The sequence below is a fragment of the Suricata suricatta genome, chromosome 11, assembly GCF_006229205.1.
Source record: "Suricata suricatta isolate VVHF042 chromosome 11, meerkat_22Aug2017_6uvM2_HiC, whole genome shotgun sequence".
In the NCBI taxonomy this organism is placed as follows: Eukaryota; Metazoa; Chordata; class Mammalia; order Carnivora; family Herpestidae; genus Suricata; species Suricata suricatta.
The window spans coordinates 47,875,591-47,898,223 of NC_043710.1; the positions used below are offsets into that span (position 1 = coordinate 47,875,591).

The 22,633-nt window shown below is 44.6% G+C and overlaps 1 protein-coding gene across 1 annotated transcript in view; it reads left to right on the forward strand.

The window, feature by feature from the left end:
• SCUBE2 (signal peptide, CUB domain and EGF like domain containing 2) overlaps positions 1–14,293 on the forward strand; it is an 85,454-nt gene extending 71,161 nt beyond the window's left edge. The window contains exons 18-24 of the mRNA XM_029915564.1: positions 1,673–1,843; positions 4,244–4,411; positions 5,116–5,277; positions 7,312–7,509; positions 8,698–8,850; positions 12,530–12,609; positions 13,502–14,293. Coding sequence (XP_029771424.1) covers positions 1,673–1,843; positions 4,244–4,411; positions 5,116–5,277; positions 7,312–7,509; positions 8,698–8,850; positions 12,530–12,609; positions 13,502–13,654 — 1,085 coding nt within the window. The 3' untranslated portion in view covers positions 13,655–14,293. The remainder of the gene's footprint in view (positions 1–1,672; positions 1,844–4,243; positions 4,412–5,115; positions 5,278–7,311; positions 7,510–8,697; positions 8,851–12,529; positions 12,610–13,501) is intronic.
• The last annotated feature ends 8,340 nt before the right edge of the window (positions 14,294–22,633 follow it).

Genomic DNA, 22,633 nt, shown 5'->3' on the forward strand with positions numbered 1-22,633 from the left:
CCCCCCCCCCCCCCCCCCCCCCCCCCCCGTCCTTCTCACAAAAATAAATAAACATTAAAAAAGAGAAGGAGGTCTGGGTGGCTCAGTCTAACTCTTGGTTTCAGCTCAGGTCATGATCTCATGGTTCATGGTTCATGGTTCAAGCCTTCAACCAATTCAAGCCCTGAATTGGGCTCCATGCTGACCACACAGAGCCTGCTTGGAATTCTCTCTCTTTTCCTCTCTTTCTGCTCCTCCCATGCGACCTCCCCTTAAAATAAATAAATAGACCAAAAAAAAAAAAAAAAAAAGAAAGAGAGAGAAAATACGTTTATTCTAGTCAAACTTCCCTGATTCCACATAGAGAATCCTTGGCAAAGTCTTGAATTATGGTTCAGTCCACACTTTTGTTAGAGATCTTTCTCCCACTTAAATCCCAAACTCTTAATCTCATGGTAGGTGTATTTCACAGACTAGCCTGGGACTTTGGCCAAAGTATTTCATGTCCTTAAGTCTTTGTTTCTGTAAAATGTAGTTAATAATAGCACCTAACTCCTTAGGGTTGTTGGATCCTAAGGGTTTTGTTTGTTCGTTCGTTCATTTTTAAGTAAGCTCCGTGCCCAAAATGGGGCTTAAACTCATGACCCCTGAGATCAAGAGTCACATGCTCTACCAATTGAGCCAGCCAGGTGCCCCTATAGGATTGTTTTGGGGATATGAGATAATGTATGTAAAGCTTTGGGCATGGTGAACAGGAAATTGTAAGTACTTAGTAAATGTTAGCCATTAGAAAGGTTATTTTGATGGTTATGGTTATTATGCTTGAATATGATATTAAAGAACCAATTAAGCATATTTATTTTCTATTCATATTCTAAAATAAGATATAAATCTACATTTAATAACTAACAATACCAGAAATAAAGTCAGGAGCATAGTTTATTAATTTCCTTGTAGTTTTTTCTTTCAGGAGACATTTACCATGGTTTACTCTTTCTAACATATTAATTTTATTACAAACATGAAGTGTGCTATGTTGGAAAGCTTATTGGTAAGACTCTTGAGATCACCCTCCTGCCAGCCACTGAGAATGAGCTTTTTCAATGGTCTCTCTACCTTACGAATAAAATCCAAATGCCTGGCATTCCATTTTAAAAATCTATCCCAAACTTCCTTTCTTCCCTCTCCTCCTGTATGTCATGCATGACTTTTTGTGACCTGCCCTCTTTTCTTCTTGGGGAGATCCTATTCATCCTTTAAGGTCCCACACAAATGTGGCCTCTAGGATGCTTTCAGGGATGCCATCAGCCAGAATTAATAGTACCCTCATTTCTGTTCCTTTAGCACTAGGCTTATGTTCAGTGAATGATTTTCACTTTATAATCCTTCTGACAGCTCTGTGAAATAGGAAAAGTCAAGTGCTTGTGCTCAAACATAATTAGGACTACTGTGATCCCTGCTTCCAAGGAGTTCATGGTTTAGGGAGAGAAAACCTCTAAACACCTCTAATAGCAGGCCACAGGGATCCTGGCAGAAGGGTGTGCACAGAAAACCCAAGGTGGTACACATTCTGTATTCAGGTATTTGTAGGAAGGAGTGTGGGGTCTATGCCATCTGTTTACTGTTACCTCTTGTACTCATCCTTCCTTGGCCTCTGTTCCCCACTGACCAGATCATTTCCCACTTTGGCTAGTCAGTTGCAGGGCTGGGACATATTATGATGGAGCACAAGAACGCTGCATTTTATGTCCAAATGGAACCTTCCAAAATGAGGAAGGACAAATCACATGTGAACCGTGCCCAAGACCAGAAAATCCTGGAGCCCTGAAGACTTCAGAAGCTTGGAATGTGTCTGAATGTGGAGGTAAGGGTTCCATCTGCTCCTTCATATTCGTCTGGTCTCCCATATTGCTTAGATGGAAGATGTAAGTAATGTTTCAGTGCAGACAATGCATAGTGCACCATGTGCTTCCTATGGGCAGGGACCATATTGGGTTCATCTTTGGCTCAAGCGCCTACCTTGGTGCCCAACACATGCTGGGCTGATGCTCTCTTGAACAAATAAATGAAAAGCTGATAGAAGGCATTGTCAGGAAAAAAGGTGTAAGTGTTGCTGATGCACACTTCACTCATTGTAAATAAATATACCTTGAGACCTGAGTGATCTCCCAGTATATTGTGTTACAATGGAGAAAGTGGTTCTCATTATTTGTCCAGCTTTGGTCTCAAATTCATACCTTATTGATTTTTAAAGGGTAACCATTTGGTGATTTTGTTAAAACCCTGTGAAGAGTTTTTCATGTCCTTTAGGTTAACTCTGGAGCCAAGTTTACTTAGATTTTATGTGCTGTTTCCTATTTATTTTATTAATAAATGTCTTCCTTTCATTCAGTGGAAGGAGGGCCAGCTGTATTGCTGCTCTGTGGGCTCACATAGAAGGTGTGATCTGACACAGCAGTTTGTAGGTGATGTCTGCGGTGAGAGCAGGTGGCCCCTGCTTCCCCTCCCAGTGACTCCCAAAGCCAGCTTTAGTTCCCACCTACATGGCTCCAGACTCAGCTGTGGGGTCCTTCAAAAGGTTTAAAAATCAGAACCTCAGACTAACTGCGTGACTTCTACCATATTTTTGGCCTGTTATGAAATCCTAGGACCAACTGCAAGGTTGATAAGGAGGTACTTTGGAGCATCTATTTATATTTGTATGTGACCTTAAGAAGATATATTTATAATAAGCAAAGTTACTCTGGACTGGGCCAAGCCGAAAGGTGAAGGTGAGGCTGAGGTGGCTTTGGAGGCCGCGGTGGAGGCTGAGGTGGAGGCTGAGGTGGCTTTGGAGGCCGAGGTGGTGGCAGAGGAGGCTGAGGTGGATTTGGTGGCAGAGGCCAGGGAGGCTTTGGAGGGCGAGGAGGCTTCCGAGGAGGCCGAGGAGAAGAGGGAGACCACAAGCCACAAGGAAAGAAGACGAAGTTTGAATAGTTTCTTCCATCCCTCTGTCTTTTCCCTTTTCTGTTTGAAAGAAAAGGACTCTGGGGTTTTTACTCTGTTACCTGATGAATGACAGAGCCTTCTGAGGACATTCCAAGACAGTATACAGTCCTGTGGTCTACTTGGAAGTTCGTATAGATAACATTTCAAGGGAGATACCCTGTTGGTTTTGACTGGATATTCATATAAATTTTTTAAAGAGATGAGTGATAGAGCTAATCCTTATCTGTAAGTTTTGAATTTATATTGTTTCTTCCCATGTACAAAACCATTTTTTCCTACAAAAAAATAAGAATATTAGTAGTAGTAATAATAATAATAATAATTGCTAACACTTATTGAATACTTACCTATGCCAGCCATCATGCAAAGTATATTACATTAATTATGCCTCTGCTTGCTGTATCACCACACCTTTATGAGGTTGAGGTGACTCATTGACGGTCACACAGCCAAGGAGTGGAGGATTTGGCATCAAAACATAGGTCTGACAGATTCCAGACTCAGCTCTTTGGTGTGTGTTCACTAAATGTCATTGTATCTATAACTTATGGGTAGAAAGAAGGCTATGAAAATTAATAAGGGAGAGATGAACAGCAGTACAAGAGTCCACAGATTTTCATATTATCTTGGCAATGACAAGTTAATTCCTAAGGAACATGTGCTTTTAGAAATCCTTTGGTTTATGGCTGTGCTTCTTGCCATAAACTTAAAAAATAATAAAGTAAGGTGTTTAAAGTCAATGCCACCGGGTCCCTCTATCAATGTGGATTAGATTGGTTGGATTTAGTAGAGGGAGGCCAGGACACTCTAGTATAAGATGTAACTTAGTATATATAATTGGTAAAACAGGGAGACTCTCAGTCTTTCGTATCACTAGGATGTAGTCAGCTGGATAAGAGTGTACTTCTGGGTTGGATTACCAGAATGATTCCAGAGCAGAGAACCCTTTCTGGGGGTCCCTGCATTGCAGGGGCTGTCTGAGGACCGTGAAGTCTGGAGCCTTAAGCAAACCCAGGCCTGCTCCATACTTTGGAAGCACTTAACATCGGCTCCTTGGTCTCCATCTTTGCACTGTGCTTTGCACCCTTGTGTATAAACATCAGGCACTCACATGCTACCTACTCAGGGTCAGTGGCAGGGCAGGACAGGGGTCCTCTCATGGAGGTGGGAGCTCAGGTCAGCCCAGGGCAACAGATCTGACCAAGCTCATCTACAAAGAGATGCAAAAGGGTTTGCCCAGGGGGCCTTGCTCACTTAGGGTCATTGGTTTTTTTAGGTCTGTGCCAACCTGGTGAATATTCTGCAGATGGTTTTGCACCCTGCCAACTCTGCGCCCTGGGCACATTCCAGCCTGAGGCTGGCCGTACTTCCTGCTTCCCATGTGGAGGAGGCCTCCCTACCAAATACCTGGGAGCCACTTCCTTCCAGGACTGTGAAACCAGAGGTGAGGACTGAGCAGCTTGTCTTTTTCCAGAACTGAATTTCCCTTTTGAGAACCATGGGAGTCTGGTAAAACTCCTATCAAGCCCAGCCCAGAGGTGCCTTGTGTGGTTGTCCCAGTGGCTGGATGGTCAGGTCCCAGCGCCACCCACTCCTGTGGGCTGTAGAGGGAACTTCTTAGATCTGGTCTTCCCCAGCCACCTGGGCCCCTTCAGATAGGGCTGACTAGTCTGGGAGAGGTGAGCAGGTTTTGTGCAACAGGTTCTTGGCTCCTTCTTTCCAGCCTTCCTCCCTCTCAGCACCTTCCCCCTGGGTTTCACCTACCATATAGGTCCTGCTCTCCCCCAGAGCCCTACTGCCACCTCTCCCAGGACCCAACATCGGTTAGGCAACCTCATAGCTCACAAATGTGCTCTGCATGAGAACTCAGGCTGTGCTCATTTATGCCTGACTCTGCATGGACTGTAAACTCTTTGAAGATACACCCATACTTTGATCCCTTTGTATTTTTCTCAGTGTTGTGAGTCACAGGTTCCACCCAAGCTGGCTATTTAGGGAATTGAGTGTTGATTAGCCCCAGATTAGTAGGAAAGCAGTACTTTATTTGGGCATACAAATTAATTTCATCAGCTGTGAAAGCTTTTATATGAACGTTGATGAAAATATAATATTTTTTTCATTCTCTCCACCCTCCCCCCGACCCCACAGTTCAATGTTCACCTGGACATTTCTACAACACCACCACTCACCGATGTATTCGCTGCCCAGCAGGAACATATCAACCTGAATTTGGAAAAAATAACTGTGTTTCTTGCCCAGGAAATACTACCACTGACTTTGATGGCTCCACAAACATAACTCAGTGTAAAGGTAGGCCTCGCTAAGGCTTTTACAGTCTTGACCAAGAAGGAGATGCCTGGGTCTACTTGGGGCTGGGGGTTGGTACAGAGGTCCCAGGAGCCTTGAGAACCATGAGGACATGGTTAGCCCAGCTCACACACTGCAGGTGGGCGCTGAAGGAGAGCCGGGCTTGGCTCCCAGGTACTTACCTATGTTGATCCTGGCTACTTCTCCAGGCACATTGACAAGCTATACTTGCTGAAATTTCCTCCCACAGGCAGAGTTTCAGTTCAGCAAACATTGTTTGAGGGCCTGTCATGTGCCAGGCCCTCCAAACAGAAAAAGTCCCTGGCCCTGCAGGCAGCACAGGCTGTAGGATTACAGTGGAAAGGGCAAGAGAGATGAGGGAAGGCTTCTGGAGGGCATGAGAAGGTTTTGATGGAGAGCATTGGGGGGGGAGGGCAGGAGAAAAAGCATTATACCCAAGACAATAGCTGGAAGGAAGCACAGACTCAAAAAAATGAAAGTCTTTTTGAGAGATCTCCCTGGACTGGATCATGGAATGTCTGAGCAGAATCTGAAGTAGAGCAGGAAGGGAAGCCTTGAATGTCACACAAAGGAATTTTATGTGTATTCTGCAGGCATGGAGAGCAGATCACTCAAAGACTTGCTATATGTTTAGCTGCATTTGGTTTTTAACTGTTATGTAAAATTCTCCAGTAAAGGTCAGAAGTAAATCTCAGCTAACTCATTGTCATTATCACAGTGGTGTAGGGGACCAAGGAGACCTTCCCAAACTGGAGGAGTTTGGAGTTGAGGTTCATAGTGTTAGAAAATTTTTCCCTTTATGCAGATGAAATCTGTTTCCTTGTCTTCCCATCCCCAGCCCTTCTTTGGGCCTTAGGAACCACATGGCACAGATCCTCAGGCTGTCCTTCGGATTTGAAGCTGAGTCCTTCTCAACCCTATGGCTCTCCTCACTCCACCCACTGCAAGGAGAAGATTTTTTTCTAATGGGAATAATAATTCACAGTTACAGGGCGCCTGCATGGCTCAGTCGGTTGAGTGTCCAAATTTGGCTCAGGTCGTGATCTCACAGTTTGTGGGTTCAAGCCCCACATCAGGCTTTCTACTGACAGAATGGAACCTGCTTCGGGTCCTCTGTCTCTTTCTCTCTCTGCCCTTCCCCGACTCACACCCTCTCTCCCTCAAAAATAAATAAACATTAAAAAAAATAAAATAATTCCCAGTTACAACTAGGGAAAAAGATAGTCCCTTCAACTTCCTTTCCTGCATAGATATACCTGACAGTTTTATACAATAAGTCCCTTGAGGGCAAGGACTGCATCTTTCTCGTTTCTGAACTCCCAGAGCTTTTGCTAACATTTATTGGACAAATGGAGATTCAATGAATACAGATATGGCTGAGGGGTGTGTGTGTGTGTGTGTGTGTGTGTGTGTGTGTGTGGTGTGGGCGTGTGCGCACGCGCATGCCCCTGACCTTTGCTCCCAGAGGTGAGTACCAGCAAACCCCTCTTATTGACTGAGACCTAATTGGAATTTTCTTCTGCACCAAAAATAAAATGTGATCTTGACCAGAAAGAAAATAGAAAGAGTATATATGGCTATCATAAATTCATCAAAGGTCTCTAGGAAGGGGTCACATATCCTCTACTTAGCATCAGCTCTGTTCTCCCTATTTTGAAAGACCTAGAGGTTCTTTGTCATAGGTTCCCCAGTCACTTAGACTTTGTAAGCAAAATTTTGAAAACTAAATTCATCCTTTGTTTCACAAATGCCTTCCTCTCATCTTGAGCACCTTCAAGTTAAAAAGAAAATGGTAACTCAGAGGGGAACTCAGTGGGGTGAGCTCTGTGTGGGGAGTTAGTGTAGTTGGGCTCCCATGGGGGACCCTAGGCATTGCAGGGCACACTGATTCCTGGGATGGTGCCATTCCTCAGTGGCAAAAGGGATGCAGCGGTTCTCCTCTGCTGAGCTGCTGGTGGCCATGACAGAGTGACAACAGTGCTGTGCCTTCATGACTCATGGCATTTCCTCTTCCAGACAGAAGATGTGGAGGGGAGCTGGGAGATTTCACTGGATACATTGAATCCCCAAACTACCCAGGCAATTATCCAGCCAACACAGAGTGTACATGGACCATCAACCCACCGCCCAAGCGCCGAATCTTGATTGTGGTCCCTGAGATCTTCCTGCCCATAGAAGATGACTGTGGAGACTACCTGGTGATGCGGAAAACCTGTGCGTCCCCTCCCTCTGCTCCCCTCCCCTCTAAGCAGTGTGGAAGCCTGCTGGCATGCTCCCCAGCTTTAAATGTGAGCAGCAAGCCTAGAGGGTCACCTCTGTATTAGAACGGAGATGGGACATGAGTTTATAGTGTTTGCCAAGAAACAAAATTTAGACAAAACGCACTTGAGGCCTCTTGCTAAATCCCAGAGGTTGTGATTCTGCAGGTCAGTCTTCCCCCTCTGGGCTCACTGGGGACCCTCTTCCACAACATCACACAGAGTCAGTGAAGCTCATGTAGGGCTGGCCCCAGACACTTGTTTCACCATGGGAAACGACTTGCAGTTTGGAACTGACCAAAGCTAAGGTCATAGTCCAGCCAGGAGGGACCCTCCTCTGATCCTGATGTATGACCAGTGCCCAGTAAGGGACACTGCCATCAACACAACTTCAAGGCAGTGTAGTGAGTGAGCTCAGCAGCTAGACTGCTTAGATCTGAGCCTAGCTTCACCTCTTGTTAGTTATGTGATCTTGGACATACATTCTGGATCTTTCTGCGACTGTTTCCTCATATGTTAAAAGGAGATAATAATAGTTGCTACCTCATAGAGTTATCATGAGGAATAAATGACTTCATAATAAAGCACCTAGAATAATGACACAGGGAGCCACGATTTCCCACTCTTATTAGTGGTTACAGTGTCTGAAGTCAGGTGTGGATTTGAATCCTGACTTATCCACATACTGGCTCTGTGAGCCTGGGTAAATGCTTAAACTCTCTGTAAATGAGTTAACAACCGCACCAGCTTCTGATGATTTTCAGAGGATTAAGTGAGATAAAGTCCATAAAATGCATACTGCACCAGCTGGTCTCAGGAAGCGTGTGGGGATTGGTGGGGATTACTGGATGATAGAAGGTAGCTGTGGAATTGGACGACCTCTCCTCAACCCCTGCAGTGAGCACCATGGCCTGAGCTGCTGCTGTTTGCCAGCCATGGGCCTTTCAGTTAGCTTCCCTGGCAGCCTGCAGTCACCAGTGGAGTCTAATCTATTCCCAGGACCTTGGCTCCTATGATGTCAAAGCTGGGCCCAGAGAACTCTGGAGCATAACTTGTTTTATGGTGTATTTGAAAAGATGAGTGTTCATTGTCTGCTGCTTGGGCTGAGTCCTGAACCCTGCCCCCCTCTAACTTCCCTTGGCAGCTTCATCCAATTCTGTGACAACATATGAAACCTGTCAGACCTACGAACGCCCCATTGCCTTCACCTCCAGGTCAAAGAAGCTGTGGATTCAGTTTAAGTCCAATGAAGGGAACAGTGCCAAAGGGTTCCAGGTCCCATACGTGACATATGACGGTAAGTGCTGTGAAGCTTGGGCTGCATCACGCCCAAGGAGCTTCTCTGCTTTCAGTAGAACCAACTTCTGGGCCTGTTGGTAGATTACCGAGAAGCACACGTGCTCAGAAATGCAGGTGGGATAAGGAGAAAGGACGCTGCTGACTCACAAGTGCCAAATTTTAACAGGCATCTGGGGACACTGACTACAGGGATGAAAAGATGTTTTAGAAAATAAATAAAAGTGAGCATGGTTTAGTATAGAAGAACATGGGTCAGCCTTGACCTAATCTCTTCAGTGACTTTGTGTATGTTACTTACCATCTTTGAGCCTCATATTCTTAATGTGTAAATGAGGATAATCATTAGACCTAATGTGAGAGTCCAATAGGATAATCCATAAAGGAGTTGGTGCAGTGCCTGGCACATAGTAAATGCTCAATAAATACTAGCTAATTATGACTGTGACTTTCATTACATGGAATCCTGAGGAGCGGGGGAGAAAGACCCATGCTCTGGTCCTGCTTTTGCTACTAATTTTCTGTGTAATTTGGGGCAAATCATATGACTTTTCTGGTTTCATTTGCCTCTTGTTAGGTGAAGGGGTAGCACATGTGAGCCCTGGGGCCCTACCTGGGTTTGGGACTTGGTTAATAAACATTTACTTAGAACACAATGAACTGGAAAGAAGACAGCAAAATCTCAAGAGATCTGGGCCATGAAAGGACATATGAGGTTTTTGTTTGTTTGTTTGTTTTTTATATAGTGGGAAGAACATTTGGAAGAGAGCATGATCTAGGCCAAAGGCTAGAGTACCTGACATGTGTTGGAACTGATTAATGGCCTGATTTGGTCAGTTGGTAGGGTGCATGGGACTTAGCAGGAAGAAATTAGATTAGAAGTGTGTGGAGTTGGATGTCAAAGAGCCTAGAGTGCTAAACTCAGAAGGGTAGACCTAATCTTACAGAGAGTCATGAGCCATCAAAAGGTTTTTAGACAAGTGCTGAAAGTAGGTTTTGAAAAGAGAGTGTTCTATGAATTTTATAAAAGCATTTCACATTTCTATCATGTAATAAAAGCCAGGATCATCAACTCTGTGCCTGAAACCATGCCAAATCCCTGATCAAGGCTCTGAGGATCAGCCCCCTAGGTGGACATCCACGTGGCTCTGCTGAGAGAGACAGAGCACCTCGTCTACCTGAAAGCAGACAACCGACAGCCTCCCGTATCTGGAATCAGTGAAGGAACCAAAAAAGACATGGAAATTCCAAAACAAATATCATTAAAGCTCATGTACTTGAGCTTGGCTGTTCTCAATTCTGCTTTTGTGACACACGAAAACATCTTGATCTTTTTTTTCATTTTCTCAAATAAAGAGTTGTAGCTTGCACCAGGGAAATGACACATAAACCTGGTGAGGCCCGTGAGAGTGTGTCTTACACATGTCCCGGCAGATACCAGTTGAAAACGGCAGTGTTCGTGATATAGAAGCCTCTTAGGTCTTTACTGAGAGCTTATTACATCTTTTTTTAAAGAACGTATATTTTAGACAAGCTTGATACCTGGTTTCCAAGCCCAGAAGAGTAGGAATCACATTTAGAAGGGGCAGGTGAGGCTGCTACAGACTGGCTTACTGAGCACTGGAGGACGGGGAGAATTGTAGTCGTGGCTAAAGTGTGCCTAGTACATGTACGGAGTACCCGGCACGTGCTGAGTGCCTTTGACACTGCACAGCCCTCACAATTGCCATAGATATAATTCTTTCCTGATTCTGTGGACAGGGCTATTCAGGCTTGGAGATTAATTTAGACTAACTGGCCTGACATCACAGGAGGACAAAGTGGCAGAGATCTTTGGGACTCTAGCACCTGAGTTCTTACCTACGACTCTTGACTGCTTCCCTTATGACAGTTGAAGTGAGGGATGAAACACGGTAGTTCTTAATCGTAGAGGGACTATTTTTAAAAGACAGCAGTCTGTGGTGTCTGGGTGGCTCAGTTGGTTGGGCATCTGACTTCGGCTCAGGTAAAGATCTCATGGTTCATTAGTTCAAGCTCCACATCAGGCTCTGTGTTGACAGCACAGAGCCTGCTTCGGATCCTCTGTTTTTTTTCTCTCTCTGTCCCTCCCCAACTTGCACGCTTTCTCAAAATAAATAAATAAACATTAAAAAAAATACAAATTAAAAAAGCAGTCTGGGAGCATTTGGTCTGGTGGCAAACAGTGCTTCTGTTTTCTCTTACACTGGAACATCACACAGCAACTGGTCCTCCTTGTGATGAGCACCATCATCAAAAGGAGCTAGTTCTCTAAGGAAGAGACTCTGCAACAAAGGAATTCAAGATAAATAGGATGTACTCTCACTCATACTTGATATTCACTAAAACAAAAGAATAAGAAGGAAGATGCCACATGAATAGAGTACCAGTGAAGTTGTACCTGTATTAAATTAGTAACCATGAGAACTATCAATAGTTAACAAATAGTTAATAAATTTTCATTTACCATCACTTGACTAGGAGAAACTTTCTCAAGGACTCTTTCCACACAGTTCTAGTGATGTTCTTCTGATTTGTTTGGTTTTGTTTGCACATGATATGTATACAAAGAGGCATTCTTTTCAGCCTGGAATTTGGAAAAGATTGTGTTTTGCATGTTCTTGGTTTGAATTATGACTAGGAAATAGGCTAGACTTTGAAAGGTGAGGATTTAGATTTGGAAACAGCTTATGGTGTGTATTGCATTTACTACGTACATCAGCACCAAAAATTTTTAAAAAGAAAATGAACATAGCTGTCTTCTCTCCTTAACCAATGAAATTCTTCCCACCCCCAGCCCCATCTAAAAAAAAAAAAAAAAAGGAAAGAGTCTTGCTTGGTACTAAAAAGCTTGATTGTTTTACATAATACAAGGGCAGAAAGAAAAAAGGGAGGACAGAAGGGGAGAAAGGTAGAGAAGGAGAGAAAAGCCCTTAGGCTGGTGAGCTCACCAGGGAGCAAGTATAGATAGAAGAGATGAGAACCAAGCTCTGAGCCCTGAGACCCTCCCATAGTAAGAAGTCAGAGAGAGGAGGAAGAATAGCAAAGGAACCTCAGACCCAGTGACCAGTGAGGTAGGAGGAAGAAAGCATGGTGTACTGGAAGCTGAGTGAAGAAGTGGGTGGAGGAGGAGGGGTGACCAGAGACAGTGAGTGTTGACAGTTCTTTTGAGGCATTTTGCAATAAAGAGGGCAGAAATGTAGGATGGAAGCTGAGGGAGAAATGAGGTCAAGGGAGGGACTTTTTGGGGATCAAAGACACAATAGCATGTTTACATGCTAATGGGAAGGCCCAACAGAGAGAGAAAATGTCATCATGTAGGAGAGAGAGGGCAGAATTAATGGAACAATGCCTTGACTTGGTGAGAGAAGATGGAGCCAGTGGACAAAGTAGAGGAAAGATGTTGACTGGATGCACAGAGGGTTCATCTGAGGGAAGATGGAACAGAAATGATGGGTGCAGAAGCTGGAAGGTGAGAGGATGTGGTGGTGGGAGTCTATGGAAGTCCTCTTTGGATCACCTTCTCAGTATCTCAGTGGTCATTGTTCTGATAGCAGCTGCAGAAGAGACGTTTTTCAGAATCTTATTTAAAAATGAAAGAAAGAGCGAGTTTGGAAATAACTAAATCTTATGAATGTCAGTCATGTCCTTTCTTCCAACAGAGGACTACCAGGAACTCATTGAAGATATAGTTCGAGATGGCAGGCTCTATGCGTCTGAGAACCATCAGGAAATACTGAAGGTGAGTACATAGCGAAGGTGGACCCTGCAGTCACCCATGGAGCCTCCAGGCACCACTGGAGGCAGGTCTTCCTTTTGCTCCACCTTTTAGACACTACACCTGCTCCAGGCTGAGATCAGTTTTACATCTTCACCAGACTTAATTAAAAAAAAAAATTCAGGTAGCTTTCTTCAGTGTTGTCAAGTGAAAAAATTTTTTTAATTTGGAAAAGTGTGAAGACCAGTGGGAAACTTGCTTACCATAAATCCAAGCCCATGGCAAATCAGGTTCCAGGTTCAGTCTCCAAATAATTGAAGATCAATGGCTCCTGGTTTCTCCTTCAAGGTTAATGTTCACCAAATTTATTTTATTTTATTTTTTAATGTTTATTTTTGAGAGAGAGAGAGAGCGAGCGAGCGAGCAAGCAGGGGAGGATCAGAGAGAAAGGGAGGTACAGAATCTGAAGACAGGCTCCAGCACAGAGCCCAATGCGGGGCTCAAACCCACCAACTGTGAGATCATGACCTAAGCTGAAGTCAGACGTATAACTGACTAAGCCACCCAGGGACACCACCAAATTTTAGATGCTTATAAGCATTTATCAGACACTTGCCATCTCACTAACCCTATAAATATTCCCCAGATTCCATTGTTGTATCTCATCTGGTTTAGAAAAAGAAAACCATTTTTTATATATTAAACTTTCCTCTAAAAACGTAACCCATATTTTTTTGTAGATATTTAGGGAAAATATAAACTGGAGAAGAGATAAAAATCAGAGGGAGCAATTTGCACAAAGTGTTTCTCAGTTCATCAACCTACTGTTCAACACAGGGGCACTATAGTTCCATTGGCAAAATGTTGGATTGTTTAAGTATTTTGGCCCAGTAACAAAACTTATGTTCTTTTTTAGGATAAGAAGCTGATCAAGGCTCTGTTTGATGTCCTGGCCCACCCCCAGAACTATTTCAAGTACACAGCCCAGGAATCCCGGGAGATGTTTCCAAGATCCTTCATCCGACTGCTACGTTCCAAAGTGTCCAGGTTCTTGAGGCCTTACAAATGAGCCGGCCCACATGCCACTCAGTGCCATGTTCTGCCTGTGGGCTGGTGGGACTATGTGCAGCCAACATAGTCGAATATTGCTGCCTCCAGTAGCAGTGACTCGTTAGAGTTCAATTTTTATAGATAATACAGATATTTTGGTAAATTGAACTTGGTTTTTCTTTCCCAGCATTGTGGATGTGGGCTGTGAATGGCAGTGAGTCCCACCGCCTCTCACTGATGTGAGCAGATGTCTTGGAGACATCAAGGGCTGGCTGAGCTGGACTTAAGTCAGCTCAGGTGAGACTCATCTGTCCTTCCTGGTTCTCACTCTTCCTCAAGGGGGCTGTGGCGGAAAGGAGGCCATAGAACGGGCTGCCTTACCGAAACTTCAGCTTCCTCCTGCCCAGCCCTCCCTAAGGGAGCCCTCTGCATCCAGGCTGTGACCAGACAGCACAGGAAAGAAGGAAGGGAGGGTGGGAGAGCCCTTCAGGCACCATGCATCCACCTGAGACCTGGAAGGATTCTGCTTCTGCAAGGCCTTTTCCAGCCTGTGTGACCTGAGTTTGATCCCCAGACCCTGGGTTCTGAGCATGGGTCATTTTAAAAAATACTTAAAGCAGAAAGAATTAGAAATAAAAAGATAAGAACTAAGCACTTCCACAGGTGTAATAATGTGGATCTATGAACGGCCTTCCTAGTTGCCAGCCTCCACTCTGTGGTGAATGCACAGTGCTGGTTTTAGCACCTTCAACAGTGCCTTCGGACGCTCTACTGGGCCCTGTGTTAGGGCCTGGAGAGTTCAGGCCAGATGTGATCTCCTTGGCAGATGAGACTCACCCTCTGTTATGAAAAGGAGATTTCACAGACCCTGAGTCACTACTGCCAAGGGTGCTACTTCCCAGTGGCCTTGCCTCCACAGGTGTCCAGGGGCCAGGTGGGCTGCCATGCAGTCAGATGGTCGTGTTTGCCTTCCTTGCCCACTCTCCACAGGTCAGGCACTGCCGCAGCTCTGAGGACATGAGCGGCACCACTAAGGGTGGGCTCATTCTCTTAGTCATCACACCACTGCCAGGAGCAGCTGCACAAATCCCCGTCTCCAGCTACTGCAGGATCGCATTTGGTCAGCACAGTGGGCCTCACAGTAATTTTCTTCTGCAGAATCTTGAATTTTCAACATTATTTAATTTGTAAAAATTTAAATCCATAGGCAAAAATCTCTTTGTAGTGAATAAAAAAAGGATCCTATCAGACAAGGTCCTATCTCCCTAATGAATGGGCTGACAACACACACCTATAGTGTTTTGTTACTTCAGTAACTAACTCTGTACACAAAAGTACTAAAAAATGGTTAGCAAATATTTTTAAAGAAAACAGCCTATTGGTGAGCTCTCTTTTCACCTCAGTTTTTTTTAACCTACTTATAACATCGATTTAAAAGAAGTTTTTAAAAATGTTTTTTATTTGTTTTTGAGAGATAGAGAGAGACAGCATGAGCAGAGGAGAGGGTCAGAGAGAGAGGGAGAACCAGAATCTGAAGCAGGCTCCAGGCTCTGAGCTAACTGTCAGCACAGAGCCTGACACAGGGGCTCAAACTCATGAACTGTGAGATCATGACCTGAGATGAAGCTGGATGCCTAACTGACTGAGCCACCCAGGCGCCCCAACATTGATTTAAAAAAATACCCTAATCAAATTTTTTTCTTTATTTGCATGGGTCCTAAATAGCCATTGCCAAATTTCTTTTCAAAAATATCTTCAGTTTTAAAATCATCATCAGATTAAGCACTTGGGGTTTGTCATACCAGAATGTTGTCTACATTTCTGAGTCTAATCATAAGATAAAAATTCAAATGTAATAGAACCTGAGTCAGTGGCCTGACCCATGTGGAAGAGCCGTCCTGTCCTAAGCACGTTAATAACTCTGTGCTTGTGACTATGCAATGTTGTGTTGCTGATGTCACAGGAAGGCTAGGGATGGAAATGTGCTGGGGGCTGGAAGGAGGCCACATAAACCTGGTCTCTGTGAGGCAACCTCCAGGAGCAGGCCCACGCACCAGAGCTGTGCTCCTGGAACAAGGGTGAGCAACAGAGGCCCTCCCTAAGCTTCCTGTCTATCCCTGTCAACCACCCTGAGAGATGCTGTGGAAGGCTGGCTGCCGGGGGCTACTGCTGCTACCTACTAAATCAATCAATATATATTGAGCATCTGCTCTGTGCCAGGCACTGTTCTAGGCCCTAGGGATGCCCAGTGACAAGGCAGACAGGGTGCTTGCCCTTACAAGACATACATTTTAGAGGGAGGAGACAGTCAATGAACAAACAAATCACCATGAAAAGTATCAGCTAGCATTAAGTGTTATGTGGTAGCTTAATGGGACAGATGACTGTGTCACTGCTTTAAAATTATGGATTGTGGATGGCCTTTCTGGGGAAATGACATTTCAAACTGAAAACAGCCAGAAGGAACCAGTCTTGAGACAGGAACAGTCAGGGCGAAGAGCACTCCAGAGAGAGGGAAGCCAAGTGCAAAGGCTGGCGGGCAGAAGCCAGCATGTGTGGGGGTTCACAGTCCAGTGAGGAGGCAAGTGGGATGAGGTGAGGCCAGAGGACTGGACAGGGGCCAGAGTACATCAAGCTTTGGAATCCATAATGAGGGGTTCGGGTTTAACTCTGAATGTGTTGTGAAGCTTTTAGAGGAATTTAAGCAGAGTAGCAAGATGATCTGATTTATGTTTGTAAAAGATAGTTCTGGTGACTGTATGAATAGATTTTAGAGATTAACAAACTATTGCAACCAACTAAGCAGTCATCCAGGTAAGAGATGAGTTTGTCTGGGTTAAGGTTGTAGAAGTAGAGATGCAAGAATAGTTTCTGGACATGTTTTGGGGCAGAGTTAAGAATTTGCATGAGGATTGGATGGAGAGGAAGGGAAACACAGCAGCCAAAGAGGCCTCCTAGTTAGCTGAGCGACCAGTAGCGGGAGGAGAACACAGGAATAGAGAGTCTGGGACATGTGACGGTTTTAAAACATGTCCACAAATTCTTTGATACTCCTTCCATGGAAAGGTGGTGGTCTTTTGCCCACCCCCTCCTTAAATTTGAACTCTGGGACTGCTTCCCCAATACAGTACAGCAGAAATAACATTTTACCAGTTCCCGGGCCCAGGACTTCAGACACTGGCAGTTTCCATTTCTTTTGCTCACACTGAGCCCTCATTCCCTGCAGCCTGTGGAGCAGCCGTGTGGAGAGGATCCAGGCCCCCCAACCCCACCCATAGCCCAGCTGAGCTCCCAGGTGACAGAAAGTAAAACTATGTGAGTGAGTCATTGTAGAGTGAATTCTCCAGCTGCACGTCGAGCTGCCCTAGCTGGTACTTCACAGAGCAGTTCCCGTGAGCTGCATTAAAACTGCAGGCTCGTGAGCAAAATCAGTGATTATTATTGTTTTCAAACACTAGGTTTTGGGGTGATTTCTTATGCAATAATAAGAATGGAAAAATAAGGAGAAATGACCAAGAGCTCAGTTTGGGCTACTTGTACCAAGTATGAGGTACCTGTTTAGGAATCCACACTCAGACTTCAAATAGGCGATTGATTCTGTGAAGCCCCAGGAAAGGTCAGTGCTGGGAAATGAATTTTAACGTCACAGAATAAAGACATGAGACATGGGGTTGAGATCACCTGGGAAAATATGTACATAAAGAATTCCCAGGGAATTCTGGGATTCCCTGTGTGGGCACAGGACCAGGACTTGGAGGAACTTCTTGTTAGGTAAACAGGAAGAGGTCAGAGCTGTTTCCCCTGCCCTCCAAGAGCGCTCGTTCTGTGGGAGGACTCTGAGCAGAAGTGGAATCTGTACAAGACCTTCCTTCCAGCTGTGGATATTGTTCTTGAGCCGTTTACTCAAGTGCTGCATTTGTGGGTTTAGCAACGTTTCCCTTGAGTTTCCAGTGCTAATAAAAGAGTGTTTGCCTTTTCACACTACCAGATGATTATCTTCACTGTGGAAAATTGCTTCCTCTGAATCATTCTCTGAGCTGTTAAATGTGTTGTCTGTAGGCATTCACTAGATTTAGGTTTGCAGGTGATTTTAAAGTTGTCATGTGGTGATTTGGGAGAGACTGTGGCCACACAGCACAAAGCAAGGGCTCACTTGTCCTCAGGCAAATCTTTGTGGGCAGAGCACCAAGGCACTGGCTCCTGAGGCCACCCTGGCAGCACGGGCCTGGCAAGTTCCCTTACCCACTTGGCAACTACAGTGGGTGGGCCCGTGTGCTGGGAAAGTGCACCCACGCCAAGCCCAGCCTCCATCCTCTCCTTAGTCCAGAAGAGATGCCTCTTCCTAGGGCTGTCAGCATCTCTGCTTCCTTTCACACAGCGGGATGTGTGCTGACAGCCTTACCCAAGCTTACATCACTCTCAGCCAGTATTTGGGAGACAAATGGATTAGATGAGGAGTAAAGTGGTTTCCTCACCAAGTTCAGGGAGGTTTGTTACCTATGGCCTCCTTGCTTGGCAAGCCCTCCACGGATTCCAGGCCCTGAGTGTGGCCACTAAGGGCCCATCCATAGGAAGCAAGAAGCCTTGGTGAGGCTTCCTTTCTGTGGCATCTTCTACTCCAGGGGATTGTGAACCCTACTTGGGCTTCCTGAGTATTTGTGGTTCCCTGCTTCCTTCTCCCTTCAGGTGGTCCTGATCAGCCTGCACGAGACCATCCTCAGGGGCCTGATGGCCCAGCAAAGCTCCTCCTGTATAGACGGTCACAAAGACCTAACTGTTCACTTTCCAGAGAACACAGTAGGATCAACACAGATTTATAGATTTAGAAAATGAAACTACTCTAGTTCTCAGGCAGCTTGCTTTAAAAGCCGAGTAAAAAGGTCACAAATTCACCTACTGCAAACAATGACAATAACTTAGCACTATTTAGTTTTCAGAGTATCTCATTAGGGGGATGCTACTACAGATCTGAGTTACTAATAATTCTTTATTATGTGTGTGCTCATTTATTCATTTATCCAACATATTTCTTGCACATTTACAAGCACTAAGTACTGTAGGAGGTGGTGGTACTGTAGTGAGCAAAATAAAGTCTTTGCTTTTGTGGAGTTTATATTCTAATGGAGAGAGACAGAAAATAAAAAAATATATAAATAGCAAAGTCAAGTGTGATAACTGTTTAAAGGAAATAAAGAAGGGCAAAATGGTAGAGGATGAGTAGGTGGTGAGAGGGAGTTGCTATTTTAGATATGGTGAGCTCATGTTGGAGTCATGAATCCAGGCCTCTCCTGGGGCACTGGCTCCTGAGGCCACCCTGGAAGCACAGGCCTGGCAAGTTCCCTTACCCACCCAGCAAGCACCTGACATTTCTTCTCATGCCAGGCTGACCAGAGCTCCTAGTTGTGAACAAGCCATTTTGTAATTTCTAGAACAGGCCCCACCTAGTGGTTTAAAATGGAATAGGTCAGTGTCTCGGTCATGCCCCTGCTTTGGAGTTTAAGTGGCCACTTCAATTCACGGCAAAATGTTACGAGTGAGATGTTGTGGACCAGGGCTGTGACTGATTGCATGTTGTTTAATACAGCCCTCGGAATGTATCTGTTTAGATCTTTTCCTTCTCTCTGCCTGGCTTAATGACTAATGACCAGGTGGGAAGTTATTCAAACTGTCAGCAGTGCTCTGAATTATGTCCAAACACACACACACACACACACACACACACGCACACACACACACACACACCATTCATTCATTCATTGTTGTGGTCTAGACAACATGCTAGGTTGGATATATACTGCTGAGACAGGAGGGAAAAGGAGTTGAAAGAATGAGGGGGGAGAATCCCCATATTGTAATCTTGTGAAATCTTTTAGCACACAGAGTTCCAGGAGCTACCATACCCCTGATCTTTGACCGTCCTCTGATCCTATAGTCTACACTAGGACTGAAGGATAATTTTGAAGCACAGTTTGGAGTTTTTTTGTCTTTTCCCTACATAGCACAAAAAAGCAGAACTACAAACCTACCTCAAATGAGCTTTGGTGCTGGCTTTGCCTTAATTTTTTTTTTAATTAAAAAAATGTTCAATTGTGAGAAAGAGAGAAAGGCAGAGCATGAGCAGGGGAGGGGCAGAGAGAGAAAGACATACAGAAGCAGAAGCAGGTTCCAGGCTCTGAGTTGTCAGCACAGAGTCCAATGTGGGGCTTAAACCCATGAACCAGGAGATCACGACCTGAGCTAAAGTCAGACACTAAACCGACCGAGCCACCTAGGTGCCCCTGGCTTTGCCTTATTATACACACTTTGTGGTTGAAGAAAAATTAATAGCTATGGAGTAGGAAATGAAACTAATGCCCCAGGGAGGACAGAGCCCAGCAACGTATGACAGCAGGACAATGTGGCAGTAAAAGAGTGTGAGCTGCAGTAAACCCTGGCTAGGTCTGCTGTGCTCAGGCCTCTGCAGGCTTGTGGATAACTCACGGTGGGACCACAAACCAGTCATTTTCACACACTGCCAATGCAACTGCATGTGTGTGATATCTGTCCATCATATAAAAATGGATGATACAGCAGGACGGTAATGGCGACAAAGCAAGAACATGTGTCCAGAAAACCAATGTTAGATCCGGGTGACTTGGCTTGAGGAAAGGAGCTTTCAGCAGACACAAAGGTATCAAAGCAAGAATTTTAGGTGATGTGAGTGCAAATATCAGAGGCCTGGTAAATGTGACTCAAACAGCATCAGTCATCCAATATCCCCCCTCTCAGAATTCCCAATGTACTCTTGTACAAATGCATTCTATTTATCTTGGTGAAAGGTTTCTCTAAGAGTGTTTCCTAATGCTCATTTTCTCCAGGACTCCTATCATGTCCTTTGCAGTACCTGGACTGGTATCCCAGCTTTGCCACTTAGTAGTTGGGTGACCTTGCATGAGTCACTTTCTCTCTCTGTGCCTCAGTTTCCTCATATGGTACCTACACTGACTGGATAGGGTTGTTGTGAGAATTAAATGAGTTCCTCATGGAAAACTCTTGAAACACTGCCTGGAATGTAGGAAGGGCTCAGTAAATGTTAACTATTATCATCACTATCATCACCATTATTTCCCACTTTTCAAGACTTGAAAAATTAAATCCAAAATACGTTTTTTTTAAAACATCTCCTGGGTTTATTGAACATTCAGAAGATAATGCAGGACACAATAACAGAAAAGAGGCTGGGGTGTGGCGATCGCAGCTCAGACTGCCTCCCAGAGCCAGGAGACACTTAACTTAGCTCAGTAAGTAGTGAGGGGAGCCAGGGCCCTAGGGCTCCAGACATGTCAGTACCACGATAAAGAGGACTCGGGTAGAGTCCACAAGCAAATCTCTGGCCAGGGGCTGTGCTCACCTCAGGAGATGCGATGGCAGGAGGTGTCTGCCATTGGTCATCTTATGAAGGTTTTCCTGGGCTTTCCAACCACCCCATGGGTCAGCGTAAATCCAAAATCTATTTTTAAATGGGTTCACACTCTGTTGGTTTCTCCCATCTCATGGAAACAGAAAGTGCTTTAGTCACAGGCTTTGTAGTGGGATGTGTTCTAGGAACAGAATTAGAGCTTGAAGCAGGAAAGAAAGCCCAGAATGCCTGATTTGGGTTCTCACACAAGACCTCTCAAAACCCTTATCTTCCTGAGCAGGGAAAGGGAAATGCACTTGTCCGGTTTCCTCAGACTGTTTTTCTCAGGTCAGGAACAGCACACACACACAGAGGCCTGTCAATCCTTCATCTTTCCTTACTTCCAATCTTCAGCCCCTGATGTGTGAGGACATCAGTACATCTTGCTGAGTCCAGGATAACACATTCTCAGAAATGTCTATCTCAAATTTGATGTTTCCAACATCACAAAGTCCAGCTTCTGACTCCAGAGAGGCAGTAATCAGGGTGGTAGGCAAATCAAGCCTACACAGAGACTCACTTGGCCAGGATGTGAACTCAGGGCCAAAAGGAAACAGTGAAGAATCTGTTTGAGCCCTCACGATCAGTGGGACAAAGTCCCTGGTGAGACATGAGGATACAGGCCTGGCCATTGTGGGTGTGACCACCATGCAGCACGTGCCTGGGAGAGCACGGAACTCAAATGTAACGATGGAGTGCAGACAGCCTGGAAAAGAGAGAATTTCATCTTTTAAAAAGTCATGAATGGGGGACAAAAAAGGTCTGGTAATTATACTGAAGAGAAATCAGGCAATACCTTGATCAGGTGAGCAGAATTATCATCTCCAGTAAAGGGCATAAGGCCATCATATGTCCACATCCCCTGAGAGAACATACCATCACTATACAGTACTTGGGCCAAGAACACAAAACCTCAATGTCAATACAAGGAGACTTCGGATACAAACAGAATGAGGAATACTCTGTTTTTAAAAAGGGAGGGGAGTTGAAAAACAAATAACTTGTACACCAATGAAATGTAAAACTTTTGCATTTCAAAAACACCATCAATAAAGTAAAAAGGCAACCCACAGAATGGAAAAAAATGTTTGCAAATCATATATCGAACAAGGGACTTGTCGTAGAATATATGAAGAACTCTTACAGATCAACCATAAAAAGGCAAATACTTAAAATGGAGCAAATGATCTGAAGAGATATTTTTCTAAAGAAGATAAACAAATGGCCAATAAGCACATTGAAAAGATGTTCACCATCATCAGTCGTTAAAGAAATGCAAATCAAAACCACAATGAGACACCATTTCACACCCACTAATATAGCTACAATTAAAGGGTCAGATAGTAAGTGTTGGCGAGGATGTGGAGACATTGGAATTCTCATACCCTGCTGGTAGGGATGTAAAATAGTGCAGCCACTTTGGAAAAGTCTGTTTGTTCCTCAAAAGGTTATATCTCAATAAAACAACTTTTTCCCTATAATATGGAAGACTGAATTCTTCAAAAATGTCAGTGTCATAAAAGAGAAAGCTTTGGAACTATTCCAGATGAAAGGAGGCTA